The sequence below is a fragment of the Dermacentor variabilis genome, chromosome 1, assembly GCF_050947875.1.
Source record: "Dermacentor variabilis isolate Ectoservices chromosome 1, ASM5094787v1, whole genome shotgun sequence".
Classification (NCBI taxonomy): Eukaryota; Metazoa; Arthropoda; class Arachnida; order Ixodida; family Ixodidae; genus Dermacentor; species Dermacentor variabilis.
Window position 1 is genome coordinate 74,915,673 of NC_134568.1, and position 16,010 is coordinate 74,931,682.

Sequence of the window (16,010 nt, forward strand, 5' to 3'; positions counted from 1 at the left end):
GCTGGGGCAGACGGCAGATACGAGTGCTGCAGATGTTATACGCGACTGCCGTTCCAGCTGCCTTTTCCCTCGATCCACGTAGCGCGTGTTCCGCGGAAAGCGCGCACGCCCGCGGCCGACCAGGAGTGAAATCCATCGGAGCTGCTGCCGCCGCCGGAACGAGGCGAGCGGTCGTCTTGACCTTCTTTCCGTCGCAGCGCAACTTTCACCTCCGTCGTCACCCACCGTTCGCTTTCCCTGCCAAGCCCGCTCCCCTCTCCCACGGCGTAGCGTACGCATCGAGGAGGAGAAAGTGGGGGGAGGCGTCCGTGTGGAAGGAGGCTGACGGCAGAGAGAGCGCGCACGACCGATGGATGAACCCGCGCGCGGGGCGCATTTCGAGAGTAGCTCGCACACCGACGGCCGTCGGAGGACAGTCGCGAGGGACGCAGCTACCAGTGCCGGTGACAGCAGCAAGATCCGTGTAGCTTTTTTTTTGTTCTTCTAGCTGTGTTATTTTAAACTCGTCTTCCGGCTTTTGTGGATGAGCTGGCCCTGTCATCGTCGTCACCTTTCCTCGTGCCAATTCGTAAGAAAAGAAAGACGAGCGCGGAACTATCCCCCTGCGGCGTAAACCTCAAGGCCGAGTGGACTGCAGGAAGTGCTCTGGACTCATCGGCGTCGATACTGGGAAGCCCGCAGCGCCGCCCGGTATAAATATCGCGAGTGGCTCGCATGAAAGGCGTCAGTGCTCTTCGGTCATCCATAAGTGGTAAACGCTGTAAAGCCCGACAGCCCACGGTTTGGGTTGAATCAGGCTAGTCTCGGAGTCCTTGCTGAAGACGCCGCCGGATTTACAAAGCAGAGAGGTCGTGCCTATGGACTAATTATTTGAAGAACATTGTATAACAGAGCTGAAGGGTGGTAAGTGGCCAGCTTTCACGCAGTTCACCGAGGAAAGCTGAGCTCATCTTAGTCACCAGAAGAAAACCCACGAGTCATTGACGCCAACTAAGGAGCTTAGTCCCACTTGTCTGAAGGAAGAGGGGCATCGGGCGCTTTCAACTCAACACGCATATTTCTGAAGGTATCCAAACAGGCCGCCAGCGCGGAAGTCATATCGACAACAGACCCAATGGATTGCGCGTGGTGAGGTTGTGCGTCCCGCTCTGTGTCGCCAAGAGTCGTAGCCGCCGGCACTTGCAACCCGAGTAAGCTGTAAGCACGCAACCAGGGGTACGCGATGCTGAACATCGTGGCAAGCACGTTTTCGGCCGTGTCCAGCGCCACGTCGGCCTTTTCGTGGAAGTACGTGATGCTGCTAACTGTGACCACGGCCACTCAACGCGTGCTACTTGCCACCATCGTGGTGGCCGGCTGCGTGGTCGTGAGCCAGGCCCTGCTGCGCTTCTACCGGCTCTGGAAGGCGCTGAGGCCTATGGCGGGACCCCCGGACTGGTTCCCACCTCTGTTCAACGTCAATTGCCTCAGGGCCGCGGCCCGTTACCGGGACATCTTCAACACTTCCACAGGTACGTCTTGGTGAATCGTCCCTTCGACCTAGCAACCGGCGGTACTGTTGATCGAGACATTTGCGACACTCGGCGCAGGGGAACTGCAACTCATGGTCACGTGTCAATTGCAGTGCCTAGGTCTTCCTTTTTACCTTTCTTTAGTGGCATTATTTCATTGCTACTCATTGCTTGCGCTCGAGGCTTCTTTTCTTCCCTGCGTTGTGTCCAGAGAAAAGAATGTAGAAACGCTAGCAAGAACGTAGTAACACCTACCATTACTACATTTTTGCTAGATTTGCGTGACTGTTTGTCATGTTCTTGCTCTTAGTAAACAAGATTTGCATGACTTTTCACCATTACAGCTGGGACATCAAGGAAAGTTCAGTTGCGTGGTTAAGTGATATTATAGACAGCCATTATGTTGTGTAAGGACTGAGCAAGCAACCACGGCGCTTAATTGCCAGGCCCTTAGATGTTGGCATTTTCGCTATTTGCACTTTTGTACTTCAACAGACGTGTCATGTCGATAAGAGTTAAGACTCAAAAGTAACCTGAACCATTATTATAAGGCAATATGTTGGGCATGTAGTACGAGCGTCACTGCACTGATTTCATGGACGAGTACATGCACTAGCGTTCCGCAGAAAAGACGCTAACAGTCATCGATATCGAGAAAAAAGCAACATATTGTGCTTTCCTTGTTGTCAGTGACTGTTGGACGCTTTTGTCCATGCGTTTGATGATCCGCTGAGATTCCTAGTTTTTGCGACAATTAGCGAGTTCACACTGAGCATTTGTAAAATGTGCACTCAAAGGCAGCGCCTTGCGGCACGAGATTTTTCGTTTTGCGATGTAAATCAGAAAACAAGGTAATATACAAAGCTTGCAATTTATATTTTCCTTTTAATTTAATTTTTTTTTTCACTTTGAAAGAGGGACATTTAATCCCTCATTCAGAGCAGGTGAAATAGCCTACACAACGTTGAAGGCACGCAGATCTCGTGCACACGCCGTTACTGCTTTTCAGACAGCTTATGTTGTCAGACGGAAGGGTAGTAGTATGTAATGGGAGACATAACTTCGTAAATCAACGCAGGTAATATGAGGGGGCGGCTATGATTGTTTGCTAGATCAAAGAACAGTACAAGGCAAAAAATATATAATTACACAAGAAAACTCATGTTAAGGCAAGCCAAATAAGAAACAACGAAGTATATTTACGCCAAGAAACGCGAGAACTTGAATGCGAGCACAGTTTCATGTATTCACGACAAGAGACATGCTGTTACCATGTGATACAATAGCGATGTAAAAAATTTTTTTGCCACTATTCAACCAAGTAAAGAAGGAAGTTATTCAGTTGAGGCTGTAATCGGCTTTACTTGAAATACTTACAAAGTGTCTGTAGTCTTCATAAGTATTACACAATGTTCGTACCAAGCAACTTAATTTATAGCCCGCAAATTAATAGTCATTAAACGTGCTACCGTTGCTGTCAATTATACAACTTTCTCATGCCAGCGTCTGGAATGGCGTATTACTATTTTTGGGCTATACGAAAAGCGATTTCTCCAAAAATAACGACAAATGACAAAGCGCCACACAAAATGGTTTTATTTTGATTATGGTGACATGGTGAACTCATGTATGACTTCGGGAGGCGATGCGATATCTCTTCAGGGGTAAATTTCCACTCTGCCATGGAGTACATTCTGCCTTTCCGCATATGCCAATTAATTGCACATACCACTCAAAATTTGATGCGAGCTTTCCGGGGCCGGAGCCAAGCAAGCAAGCAAGCAAGCAAGCGAACAGGCAGACAAGACAAGACAAGACAAGACAAGACAAGACAAGACAAGACAGACAGACAGACAGACAGACAGACAGACAGACAGACAGACAGACAGACAGACAGACAGACAGACAGACAGACAGACAGACAGACAGACAGACAGACAGACAGACAGACAGACAGACAGACAGACAGACAGACAGACAGACAGACAGACAGACAGACAGACAGACAGACAGACAGACAGACAGACAGACAGACAGACAGACAGACAGACAGACAGACAGACAGACAGACAGACAGACAGACAGACAGACAGACAGACAGACAGACAGACAGACAGACAGACAGACAGACAGACAGACAGACAGACAGACAGACAGACAGACAGACAGACAGACAGACAGACAGACAGACAGACAGACAGACAGACAGACAGACAGACAGACAGACAGACAGACAGACAGACAGACAGACAGACAGACAGACAGACAGACAGACAGACAGACAGACAGACAGACAGACAGACAGACAGACAGACAGACAGACAGACAGACAGACAGACAGACAGACAGACAGACAGACAGACAGACAGACAGACAGACAGACAGACAGACAGACAGACAGACAGACAGACAGACAGACAGACAGACAGACAGACAGACAGACAGACAGACAGACAGACAGACAGACAGACAGACAGACAGACAGACAGACAGACAGACAGACAGACAGACAGACAGACAGACAGACAGACAGACAGACAGACAGACAGACAGACAGACAGACAGACAGACAGACAGACAGACAGACAGACAGACAGACAGACAGACAGACAGACAGACAGACAGACAGACAGACAGACAGACAGACAGACAGACAGACAGACAGACAGACAGACAGACAGACAGACAGACAGACAGACAGACAGACAGACAGACAGACAGACAGACAGACAGACAGACAGACAGACAGACAGACAGACAGACAGACAGACAGACAGACAGACAGACAGACAGACAGACAGACAGACAGACAGACAGACAGACAGACAGACAGACAGACAGACAGACAGACAGACAGACAGACAGACAGACAGACAGACAGACAGACAGACAGACAGACAGACAGACAGACAGACAGACAGACAGACAGACAGACAGACAGACAGACAGACAGACAGACAGACAGACAGACAGACAGACAGACAGACAGGAGGCACTTTTGTGGGCTAAAAGGGGTTGGTCCATGAAACATACTGACCAGTGAAAGTATACAGTTGACACAAATATACACGGAACTTCAACATAGCATCGAAGAAACAAACAGTACATGGAGAGTGATCCATTACTGACAGATTTTGTCAACTGCTTGCTCAGTGGTGTTAAAAGCCGTGTTCGTTTTTGTCTACATATTAATCTAGATTATAATCAGGAGCAAATATCTCTCCTTTGACCCATTCCGAAAATTATTTTAAAACGAGCTAAGAGGCCGCCAGCAACAGATCCTTACAAAATCCATACAAAGTGAGAAATCGCTATGGCGACGCATTGAAAGTCGCCGATAATACTGCATTTGTAAGTAAAAGACACAAATCAGCCTCGTATTGCAATGAAAAAAAAAGGACAAAAAAAGAAAACTACGGAGAAATGAGGCATTAGATTTTTCAGAGGAGTCACAAAACTACGGAGAAATCAGGCATTCGATTTTTCAGAGGAGTCACGACTGCAGTCATTTCAGTGTCTGGCGGTGGTGCTTTTGAAGTGTTGACCACGGCCTGCAATATTTTTGTCACCTGCTTCAAAAGAAGGGGCAGTTTTCCCAACTGCCCCTTCTGTCCTTTTAAAAGAAGGGGCAGAAGGGGCAGTTGTCGTCCTGCGATGTTGTTGCGCAATACAGCTTTATTACAGTTGTTTCAAAGTATTTTCTTTGTTTCTTTTTCTTTGATCGAGTACCACTTCTATTCTGTGCAGAAACAGTCTTATGACTCTTTCTAGCGGGCGATAAGAAGTATTATTCGGGCAGTTCAAGATACTCCTCATCACGAACTCGAAAGCGCCAAAAGCCATCGACTGCCATTATTTGCTGCCCGTATGATACGGTCAACCACATCTGCTACAAAATACTTCGGATGCTAAACAGGCAGTGGATATGTCGCACGGCTAGCTGAAGAGCTTTGTCTGATGCACGTGAAAATATTGATATTATAAATGGATAACGGTCTCCAAGTTACTTAAGTAGGGGCATCCGTTGCCTCTCCAAGCTCTCGCACGGCTGCCATTCAGTGTGCGAGGTTTGATAGGCAAAGATCAAAGCCGGATGCGACCTCGTCGTATGCAAACTACTGTGCGCATTTGGCTCCAAATTCAAATGCGTCATCGGCGTGGACGACACCACGTGAAGTAGGAAACTAAAGGGACAAGATTTTGCGCAGTACTGACAAAATTCAACTTTAAGGCGAGCATATTAAAAGGGGTTGGGGGGAGATTAAGGCGGGGCGAAAATCAAGTTATATGGCACTCAGGGATACGTGAACTCTTCTCTTCTGCAATAGCAGAACAATTACAATAAAAAGAAAGATCGGTTCGTGCGTAGGTGCGTGCGTGCGTCGTATATGCATTCACCCAAGCACGTACCCTCCCTAGCCCCTCCCCCCCCCCCCCCCCCCACAGACACACGATTATGGTGTATGTCTGTGTGAGCGTATTATGTGTGTTTGTTTTCCGACTTCGTTAAACTTGAGTTGGAACGTGCGTAAAGAACTGGGGCCGTGTATTGTAAAATTCCTTTTCAGTTTCGGTTATTTATGCCCTTAGTTGCTTTATGAGACTAGCACGTAATCTACTTGAGCGCTGAACGCATAAACGGGACATGTATTTGAATAAGCTTTCTTTGACGGCTGACGCAAAGGTCTCGCTCGCCGAAAACTTCTTTCTGACGCGGCTGCCATTTCGGGGGATTATTCAAGGCGGCCACCACTGCTCGCGCCGCCCAAGGCGCGCGCCCAGAGTAGGAACGCCCGCATTTCCGTTTTTGAGGCTATCCCGCGCCGCCGCCGAAGTCTCGTCTTTTCCTCGTGTCCCGCATATATGCACAGAAATTGAGCAGGCCCTTTCCATGGCACTTTTTAACTTGCTCGCACGACTAGATGCTGTTGTGTTTAGTTTTGTATTTTTTTTCTTCTCTCTTAAGTTCCACATTTGTCACACGTCTTTGGGCACGCTGGTATGGGTGAGGGACATCGGGGGTAGTCGAAGCCTCCCCCCCCCCCCTCTTTTGGTTCCTGTTTTCCAATCCATCTTGTGCTGCGTTTGTACTGTTTTTCTTTACCTCAGTGTGGCTTTTTTTTTTTTCGTCTCTCTTGCACACCGAGAGTCATAGCGCGAGAACATGTTTTATGTAACAGCTTTCCCTGGAAGTGAAAGCCTGTATACGAAGACGCACTTCGACAAACCGCTCCGCTGCTTTTTTCGGCGGATTCTTCTTATTTTTTATTTTTTTTTCCGGCTTGCCGAATATCAGTACAGCGAAGCGCCGTCGACGTCTTCCTTCGGCGTCAACGACGATCCGCGCCACACGTATATATGTGCCGTGGTCACAGTGTTTGATGTTGCGTAACTGCGCAAGTTTGCATAAGATACCGACGACGTCGAGCAGATTTTAAAACCTGTCGAGTATGTCCAAACGCGCCCCCTGCAAACGTTGCGGCAGGAGGAAGCGTCCGCCCGCGGAAGGCTATGCTTTCTTCTGCGGCGCTGCAGTCATGCGCCATTTGCAGATTGTTCAGCAAACTTCCTGTCATGTCCGTGATGTCTATCTTCTGGACGATTTCGGCCAATCAATGGCTGACTTACGTGCTTAGCTCGACTTAGCCATTAACGTGGTCCGTGCTTGAAACCGTCGCTGCTTCATGCAACGCTTACGTGTGTCTTCCCGCTTCTGCGTTTACGAGATACTTGCCTCGTACATCTCACATAAACGCCAGCACAATAGCGTTCTATACCGTAGCAACCGGGCGCAGCCATCAATATGCGCAGACGTGTTAAATATTGCGACATAAACAAAAGGCTGTCGTGCCATGTGACACGAAAAGCTGCCAAAACTCCACGTGTGACCACGCGTATAGCCGTACGCTGCAGAGCTAGCTCCTGACATGCTCCACTCCTTCAATCGCTTGCCATTACCGTGGTGATAACCCTCAACTGCAATAGACAGCTGGGCAACAACACGTAGCTGATAATCTGCGCTGCAGCAACTTCCCTTATTTCTTAACGGTAACAACGTCTCTTGAAATGCCCTGGCAAAAGGAGTTAAGCATGAATGCGCTCTTTTGAACTATATTTCGTTTTTATTTTCTTCATGCAAATATGGTTCAAACGTGCGCAGCACACGCGTATGTGTAGTGCACTGACGACCTTATCGACCGAATGACGAAACAGAATCACATCTCTGTGCGGTGAGTCGCAAGACGTAACTTCGCGGCGAGACATCAGCCCGTACATATATGTCAAATAAGTGGCGGCCGTAACAGCTTATAACGCAACCTGTACTACGCCACTCACTCCACTGACATCCTAGAAATCGCGCCGATGCTGCGGTTGGTCACGGCGCAACGGTTCGCAAACCTTTTCGTAATGTGAAAATTACGATAACGCTCAGATACTTCGCGGTCCAAGCATGCAGCGCCGAGCCGAGAAGTGCACCACACTTCTCGCGCCACAGTGCACCATACGCCGCAAGAAGTGTACCCACCCGCACCACACTCAAGTGCAGAATGCAGCCATCATTTGCAAGCTTCACGCTTACGCCGCGAAGCATTTGAGGCTTTTCGCAGGTGACGCTCTCCGAAGGAAGCTTGCGCGCAAGTGTGTGCCGTGCTAAGCTAAACTTTGTTGCCAGCTAAGAGCCCCTGAAGAAAAGGCTCGCGCAACTTCCGTTCCACTCCAGACTCGCGCGAGAGGCCGGCCAGGGTGGCCGACCGACGGGCAGCGCGGGCGTCAGTCTCGCTTTGCTCGTGTAACGGGCGAAGTCAAGGCCAAGTTGAGTGCATTGTAGGTCAGACCGGAACGCGTTTATTGTTGCCCTGCTTTCTTTCCTTCGGGGGGAGGAGGCAGGAGAAAACGACAGGGGGAGAGGACGCCGAGCGACGGCAGGTTGTGCAAGGAAACGGCGGAAAGCGAAGAAGAAACGGAATCGACCCTTATTCCTTCCTTTTCTTTTTCATCTCCGACGGGCGCAAGTTACGCCAGCGCGGACGGGCGAGCGAACGACCCCTTCCGTCCTCAATCCGCCGCCGCGGCAGAGGCGCGCGACGCTCAACGAAGGGCGGCAGAAGTGGGCCTCCCATTTCGAGCTCTCGCTGCTCGGGCTAGGAGCGCTTCCGACCGGTGCAGCCTGGTTTCCCCCGACTTTTCAGCGGCCATATTGCAACTGTTTCAAACACCACCGCTACTGCGAGAACGTCGGCATAACGCGGCTATCACTTGCCGAAGTACAATATGACCGGTTTTCCGTCTAACCAGAACACTTCTTGACCTACCAAGGACTACGTATGTTATATCTCAAAAGGGAATAATATTTGGTGTTTACATGGTATTCTGGAATTGAATGGCTCTATTGGCGCCCTTACACAATTATGATTAGCTCTTGTAAGCCAGTATTCAAAAAAAGAAATTCGTAAACAAATAGTGGTAGCGGATCCACTACAAGAACGCTCGCGAGAATAATCTATTGTTATCTTAAAGGAGGCCAACCATTACAACATTAATAGTGATAATCCCCCCCCCCCCCTCTTGCTGTCGATTTTTTTCCTTTTGTAGGCTTCCCTGTCATTTACTGTAACAAATACCAGAGCGCGAACGTCCACGCGATGCCTTTAACGTATTACTTAAAATAATGTCCTAAAGCATGTTATCGCATAATTGTGGAAAATCGTGAAAAAGACATATTCTGGAACAATGTGCTAAAACGCACATGATTCCACGATACATACTTTCTCCTACACAACAGAGAGAGAGAGAGAGAGAGAGAGAGAGAGAGAGAGAGAGAGAGAGAGAAAGATACAGAGAGAAAGCGAAACAAAAGAAAACGGAAGTTAACTTAAGCAGCTTTTAGGTTGGGTAGTCCATGTTGTCTTAATTAAAATCTATATATGCGATCGAAAAAGATTAAAAACGAACAAACAAAAGAAAACAATAGAACATAGGAAATAGAAAATTGTCCACGCAAGCACTGTGGTCGCGCGTGATATATTTACGTGATATACAGGCTTATGACGGTGTAGTAAAGCTAGCGTAGTTTGTTATCCGCAAAGCTGTCTTCTGAAGCCGTACTACAGGCTCCAGGTATGTTTTGTATGTAAATCCCCAGGCTTCAATACAATAGGCTAAGTGAGAATGAATGAGACAAAAATATAAGGTTCTCAACGTTTTGAAACTGAAATTACTCCGCGCCTTTGTCAGTACGAAAGATGCGGAAGAGACCTTACCACACAGCCTATCGATATGAGGCTTCCAGTTCAGAGCGGAATCAAGGGTTACCCCTAAGTAGAGCACTGAGTCGACTTTTTCTATTTCATCATGGCCAATCGCAATGCGGCATGGCTCCCCAAAAGGCTTTTTCTTAAACGGGGACTTAAAAATAACAAATTTAGTTTTATTTGTATTTAAGGAAAGTCGATTACTTTCAAACCATTTGCTAATATATTGAAGTTCATTGTTGATTGTTTTAACTGCTTTATTTAAATACATATTTGCTACTGACCACAAGAGCTGTGTCATCAGCATACATGAAGGAATGTGCTCCATTTAGGCCATCTGGAAGGTCATTTATATATATGATAAATAATATTGGCCCAAGTACCGATTCTTGTGGTACACCCATAGTAATGTCAGAGAGACTTGAAGTGTGCTCATCGATGACCACTGCTTGTTTACGGTTATCGAGATATCTTCTTAAAAAGCCTAAGGAAATGCCTTGAAATCCAAGTCTTTCCACTTTCATGAATAATATGTATACGTATATGTATAATTAGAAGTATACGTACGATTGTGGCCTAATGGTTAGAACGTCGCGCTGCTGTGCTGGGGGACAGATGTTAGACGCTTCCAACGGGCACGTAATTCGTTCTTTCTCTAAGTCTGGGCTATTAGGCAGGACAGCAGCAGCACCCAGCAGTCATGGTCAGGAAAGTCCGGGGATGGTTTGCAAACAAAGCTTCGCTCTAAAAACTACAGCAGCGCCTTAGAAGCCGTCCGCCCCATTCCGTACAAAACTGAACAGTCCGAATGCGGACGGTTGTTCAGCATTTGCACTGCGGGTTAAGGGGTAGAAGCTCGCAAAGAAAGTGCACAGCTTTGTTACATCGCTCCCACATGCCTCAAAAAAAAAAAAAGGGGCTATCGTTCGTTCGGACGACAAACCATTTTACATAGAAATGGGCGACATCACCGATAGTGACGTCAGGCTTAGAATGCCATTCACGAATGCGCATTGTGCGATCGTGAGTGCTGATCCGAGCGAGGGAGAACAATACTGATACAGAGAGAGAGATAGAGTTGTGTCCAGCCATGATAGTCTGAAAAGAAGTCAGAAACGCAGATGTGGACCCGGCGAGGGAATGAAGACGAGAGTTTGCGAAGTGAGTGGAGTTCCACTGGGACGGCACGTACAGCTTACCCCTGCGTCTGCTCACTAAATCGGGGCAGTGACATGATCACAGTTGATGCCGTCGTAGGCAGATGCCCACTGCGCCCACTGGATCGTTGATTAGTGACCTGGTAGCCACTGAAGAACGCTGTCCAACCCATTATAAACTGTGCCATTAAGAAGTTATCTTTTGTCATCGATGAGCTGCTCGTAAGATCCAAGGCGAAGTGCGGAGAGTAATCACTGAAAGTCGTACAATGCCGTACCGTAATAGGCGAGCTTCCTGATAAATGAAATCAAGAGCCTTATGGAGGGGGGCCTATGCGAGCTTGGAAGGCCTTCGCTGACATTAAATAGAATCTTTGGAGTTTCATTTCGACAGACTTCGCAGAGCTGACCGCCGCAGTTGCTGATCTAAAAGGGGTGATCAATCCACAGAGTGTTGTACAATGTTTAACAAAGGGAAATCGGTCATGTGTCTTCGGGTGCGTGTCTCTTTGGTAATGATAGACAATGCGAGCGTTTGTCCGAAATTCGTCGCTCTGGCTTCCAATTTCCTTGTAGCATTTTATGCTAACCTTGCTAAGCATAATTTATCATCGCAAACTCGTTGTCTCGCAATGAGTAACCTTACTTATTCTCCAAAGTAGCATTCGACTGTTTTCAGGCTGCTGCAGAAAAAAAAGGGCTCGTTTATAACAGCAAAACTAAGTTAGCCGAGGGTTGTCTTTCTGCTAACAAATAATCAAGAAACGTGTGCTCTCAAGTCGCAGTTTATCTGGGCGCAGTAAATTACGCGATCAAAACGAATCAGCTGCGCATGTAGAACGGTTGATCTGCTCTGAATAAACGTTGTGAGCCAAGCACCCAAACGCCGTTGAACGGTGAAGAATGTTCGCCAAGTCATAACGTGCTTTCTCAACAAGACTGTGCCAAATTGTAGAAAGGTTCATTTTATGCCCATGGTTGTTGCAGCAGTTGAACGATTCCAGTACGTAAATCTCCCTCTGTAGTAATTTCAGCGTAAAGCAGACCGATGCATCGCGGTAAATATGGCAACAGGTGTTGCGCACTTCGTGTAGAAGAATATGTCCTGTTTGAGATCTCCCTGTGGCATTCACCGCTGCAGCCCTACCTCGCCATAGCTCCCACCTCCCCAACCTTCCTCCTCTTTTTTTCCCACCATCCCCTTTCCCAGAGGTGCGGAGCCGTGCTCCCAATGAGTTGCAGAAAGTAGTACCCTCTCATCGAAAGCCACACATGCACACGTTTAACTTCGCTTGTGTTTGAAAAACTCGAAACACATACACGCGCGCGCCATCACTCGCGATCAATGCTGGGCAGTATCAAAGATACATGTATCTTAGATACTCTTTGGGTATCTTTTATCTGTATCATGATACGTCTGGCAAGACGTGTATCGGTATCTGTATTCCTGATAGATTAAAGAATGTATCGTGTATCTTAAGATACAAGGTACAAGGTGGAGGCTCCGTTTTCATGACACACCATCTTAGGTTTGCATAAAGAATGACCTGTCCTTCAAGTAGCTGAATATCCATCGAAAAATAAGGCCACCTAGGCCGACATCGCCCAAGGCGTCCTGGATGGCTCGATGAGTCACGTTGTCATAAGCGCCTTTAACATCCGGAAACATCGCCGCTGACTGTCTCACTAGGCTTTTTTCCTTGCTGAATAGACGAGCCAAGACCTATGACATTGTCTGTAGAAGAGCGCCGTCGTCAGAAGCCTGCCATAGCGTCAGGGTATATCTCATAATGTTCTAGATATCACTCTAGACGTATCATCCTCTCCAGCACCATCCTCTCCATCACCTTTCCCAGACAAATGGCAGAGCGATGAGACGATAAGGCACCACGTCTAGCGGTGGTTTGCCTGGTTTGAGCAGAGGCACAAGGTGACTGGACTTTCCCGCAACACGTCCAGCAGAGTATGCCCGGCTGCTTGACCGAGGTTGCCAAGAGCTGCGTATGTCACCCCGTCATGCTCAGGCGATGAGAAACGCTGGCACGCTGCTAACGCCGCTGGTAACTCCTCAATGGAAAACAGATTGTCCATACGAGAATCCCGTGAGATTGGAATGTCATGAGGATCATGTGCGGTGAGCGAGTACGGATGACCAGCAATTTCGAACAGAAGTTCTCCGCGGCGTGGATCTCTCGGCGACCTTGGCAGAGAGCCAGGCATTTGGAGGAGTAGCGTTGTGGCGGCGATGTTCGAAGACCGCGCACCGTTCTTGATATATGTGACAGGGGTTTATGTGAATCAAGGGAATCACAGAAAGTCTTCTATCTTAGAGGCTGCAGGGAGTTCATCCGACGCTAGATCTTCTGTATGCGTCTCACCTTCCTTAAGTCGCAGGTGGACTTAGTGCGCCTGTACCTGCGTTCCGCGCGATGGCGAATTGCTAGCCGCTCCAATTCTGCTTCGAATGAAGAAAATTTAGGAATAGGCCTAAAAACACTTGCTGTTTTTTGAGCAGCGTTGTTAATTAGCTCCTCAATGTTACCAGGTACACACTACTCAGACTTTTGACAATTCTTCTCCATGATCAACGTATATTTTGGCCAGTCGATGCATTGAATAACTTTGGTGTTACTTGCTTATGCCTTCCATGTTAAGATACGTTAGAACGTGGTCACTACCATGCGTTTTGTTGTCCGGGAACCATTTCACACAGGCGCTGAGGCATCTTGAAACAAAAGTTAATATAAGGAAGACGAAAATAAAGCTAACTGTGTTGATGCCTTCGGCAACAAACCTTTCATAATTGTGAAATTTCTACTTTAGCGTTGTTACTGATAATGATGATAACGTGGTGTGGTGGTGATGACGAAGATGTTTAGCTAGACAGCGACAACGTTGAAAAGCAGGCAGACCTCCTCACTCGTGCATACTTCTTATCACTGCAGTGTTGTAGCTGTAGCTCTGACTGAACCGAAGCATTTTCAATCTGTCGTACAGGAATACTTGCGGCTGCTCGATTCGATTGGAGCCAACTTTATTTGTGCCTGCAGTTGGGCGCTCGCGCGCACCGACGAGGGCCTACGTCATCTACGAAGTCGCCGTTACTCGGCGCGGGTCTCCGCTCGCCGTTGCCGGCTCGCTGGATCCCTGCCTTTCGAGGGACCCGAGGACCTGCTGGACGGCCCAGAGCTGTTCGCCTCGGTTGTAGCTCTTCGCGGCTGCCTCGAGCCGCGGTGGGATCGTTCTTGATTTTGCTTCTGGATTTTTAACGCAGTCCCACAAGATGTGCGTGTAATCTGCCGTCTCCCTCCGGCAGACTCTGCAATTATCAGTCGGATATGTCTCGGGGCACATGCGATGCATCAGTCCCGGGCTCGGTAGCGATCCGGTCTGGAGCTGTCTCAGTAGTACCGCCTCCGCTTGATTCAGCCTCGGGTGCGGGGGTGGGAGAGTCCTGCGAGCCAGGCGGTAGGCCTTCGTGATTTCGTTGTAGTCCGTCATGCGGTCCTTGGTTCCGAACCATGTCGGATGGTCTGTCGCCGGGGCGCGGTAGGTTAGTGCTCCCGCCGCTGCGTGTGCCGTTTCATTGTGGTTCTCATTGAGTCTCGACGCATCGCCCGCGTGCGCCGGGAACCACTTGAGTCTTAGTTTTCTGTCTTGTAGTTTGGCCGTTCGCAGTACGCGCTCGGCCTCCCTGCAGATTTGGCCTTTGGCGAAGTTTCGCACCGCCTGTCTCGAGTCACTCAGCACCGTGTGGCAGTCCGCGTCGGTGATGGCCAAGGCGATGGCTACGTCCTCCGCTTGTTCCGCTCCGGCGTTTCTCACGCTCGCTGCCGTCCTCGTGGTGCCGGTTGACGCCTCTACGACGATCGCTACGAAGGCGTTCCGTTAGTATTCGGCCGCGTCCACGCTGCTCAAAAAGCAGCAAGCGTTTTTAGGCCTATTTCTAAATTTTCTGAATTCGAAGCAGAATTGGAGCGGCTTCGAGCAATTCGCTGTCGCGCGGAACGAAGGTACAGGCGCACCAAGTCCATCTGCGACTTAAGGAAGGCGAGACGCATACAGAAGAAGTTCCAGCATCGTATCAACTATCTGCAGCCTCTAAGATGGAAGACTTTCTGTGATTTCCTTGATCCACACAAACCCCTGTCACATATATTGAGAACGGTGCGCGGTCTTTGAAAAGCGCTCTGGAGAGAGGTTCGCTAAAGTGAGCTGTACTCCTGTTCGCCCAATGGAAAGCGCCATAATGCTTGCCTGAAGTGCGCCATCTTTCACTTATCGTGCTTTTGGTGATTAGCGTGATCGCACGAGCGCGTCTCGACTAGATCGACAGGTGCTTGGAACTCAGAATGGCTAGCGCGCATGGTTGCCAAGCTATAGGAGTGGGAAGTCTCCATAGGTTTCGATGATCAAAAAGTCGGTTGAGAGAGTAGATAGTTGCGAAGAGATTGTTTAGTTGCACGACGGACGCCTGGACACGTACGGATGCTTCCATAGTTTCCCGTCGACTGAGAGCTACTTTCGACAGTACGGGACAAACACATGCAAGCTAACCCATTCTCATTAGGTACCGCTTTTCTTTTTTTACATATTTTTTTTGCGTTTCTGAAGGACTACCGCCGAAAAATAGACATATTCTGGCGTAAAGTTTGTATAAGGTAACTCACAATTATTAAAACACTCCAAGTTCAGCAGCTGTGCGACACTTCTAAAGTGATGGCTTTCTTTAGCTACTTCGGCCACATTAGATGGTTGGACCAACTCGCACAATAAACAATGGCACATACCCAGTAGACACAAGTTGTCTACAAGCATGTGTCGCTATGTATATGCTGGTTGCTGTTTGACCCAGTAGACAACATGGGTAAACTGGGCATGTGCCGCTAGGTATGTGTGCTCGAACAGACAACTTCGGCACTGCCAGTGAGATAACAGTATGTGGCTGCCATGTCCACTCATCCAGAATGGATGTGCCAAGGTGACGCAAGGTGCGTGTAGACTTAAATATAATAAAGTGATAGCGCCTCATCCGCAACAGACAATTCTGCGTCGAGCGCGGTCGCTTGATTGCAAAGAAGTTACAGCCA

The 16,010-nt window shown here is 48.4% G+C and overlaps 1 protein-coding gene across 1 annotated transcript in view; it reads left to right on the forward strand.

The window, feature by feature from the left end:
- Nucleotides 1–384: 384 nt before the first annotated feature.
- Nucleotides 385–16,010, forward strand: part of LOC142579661 (cytochrome P450 4V2-like) — a 175,604-nt gene continuing 159,978 nt past the window's right edge. Inside the window, exon 1 of the mRNA XM_075690091.1 lies at nucleotides 385–1,511. Coding sequence (XP_075546206.1) covers nucleotides 1,223–1,511 — 289 coding nt within the window. The 5' untranslated portion in view covers nucleotides 385–1,222. The remainder of the gene's footprint in view (nucleotides 1,512–16,010) is intronic.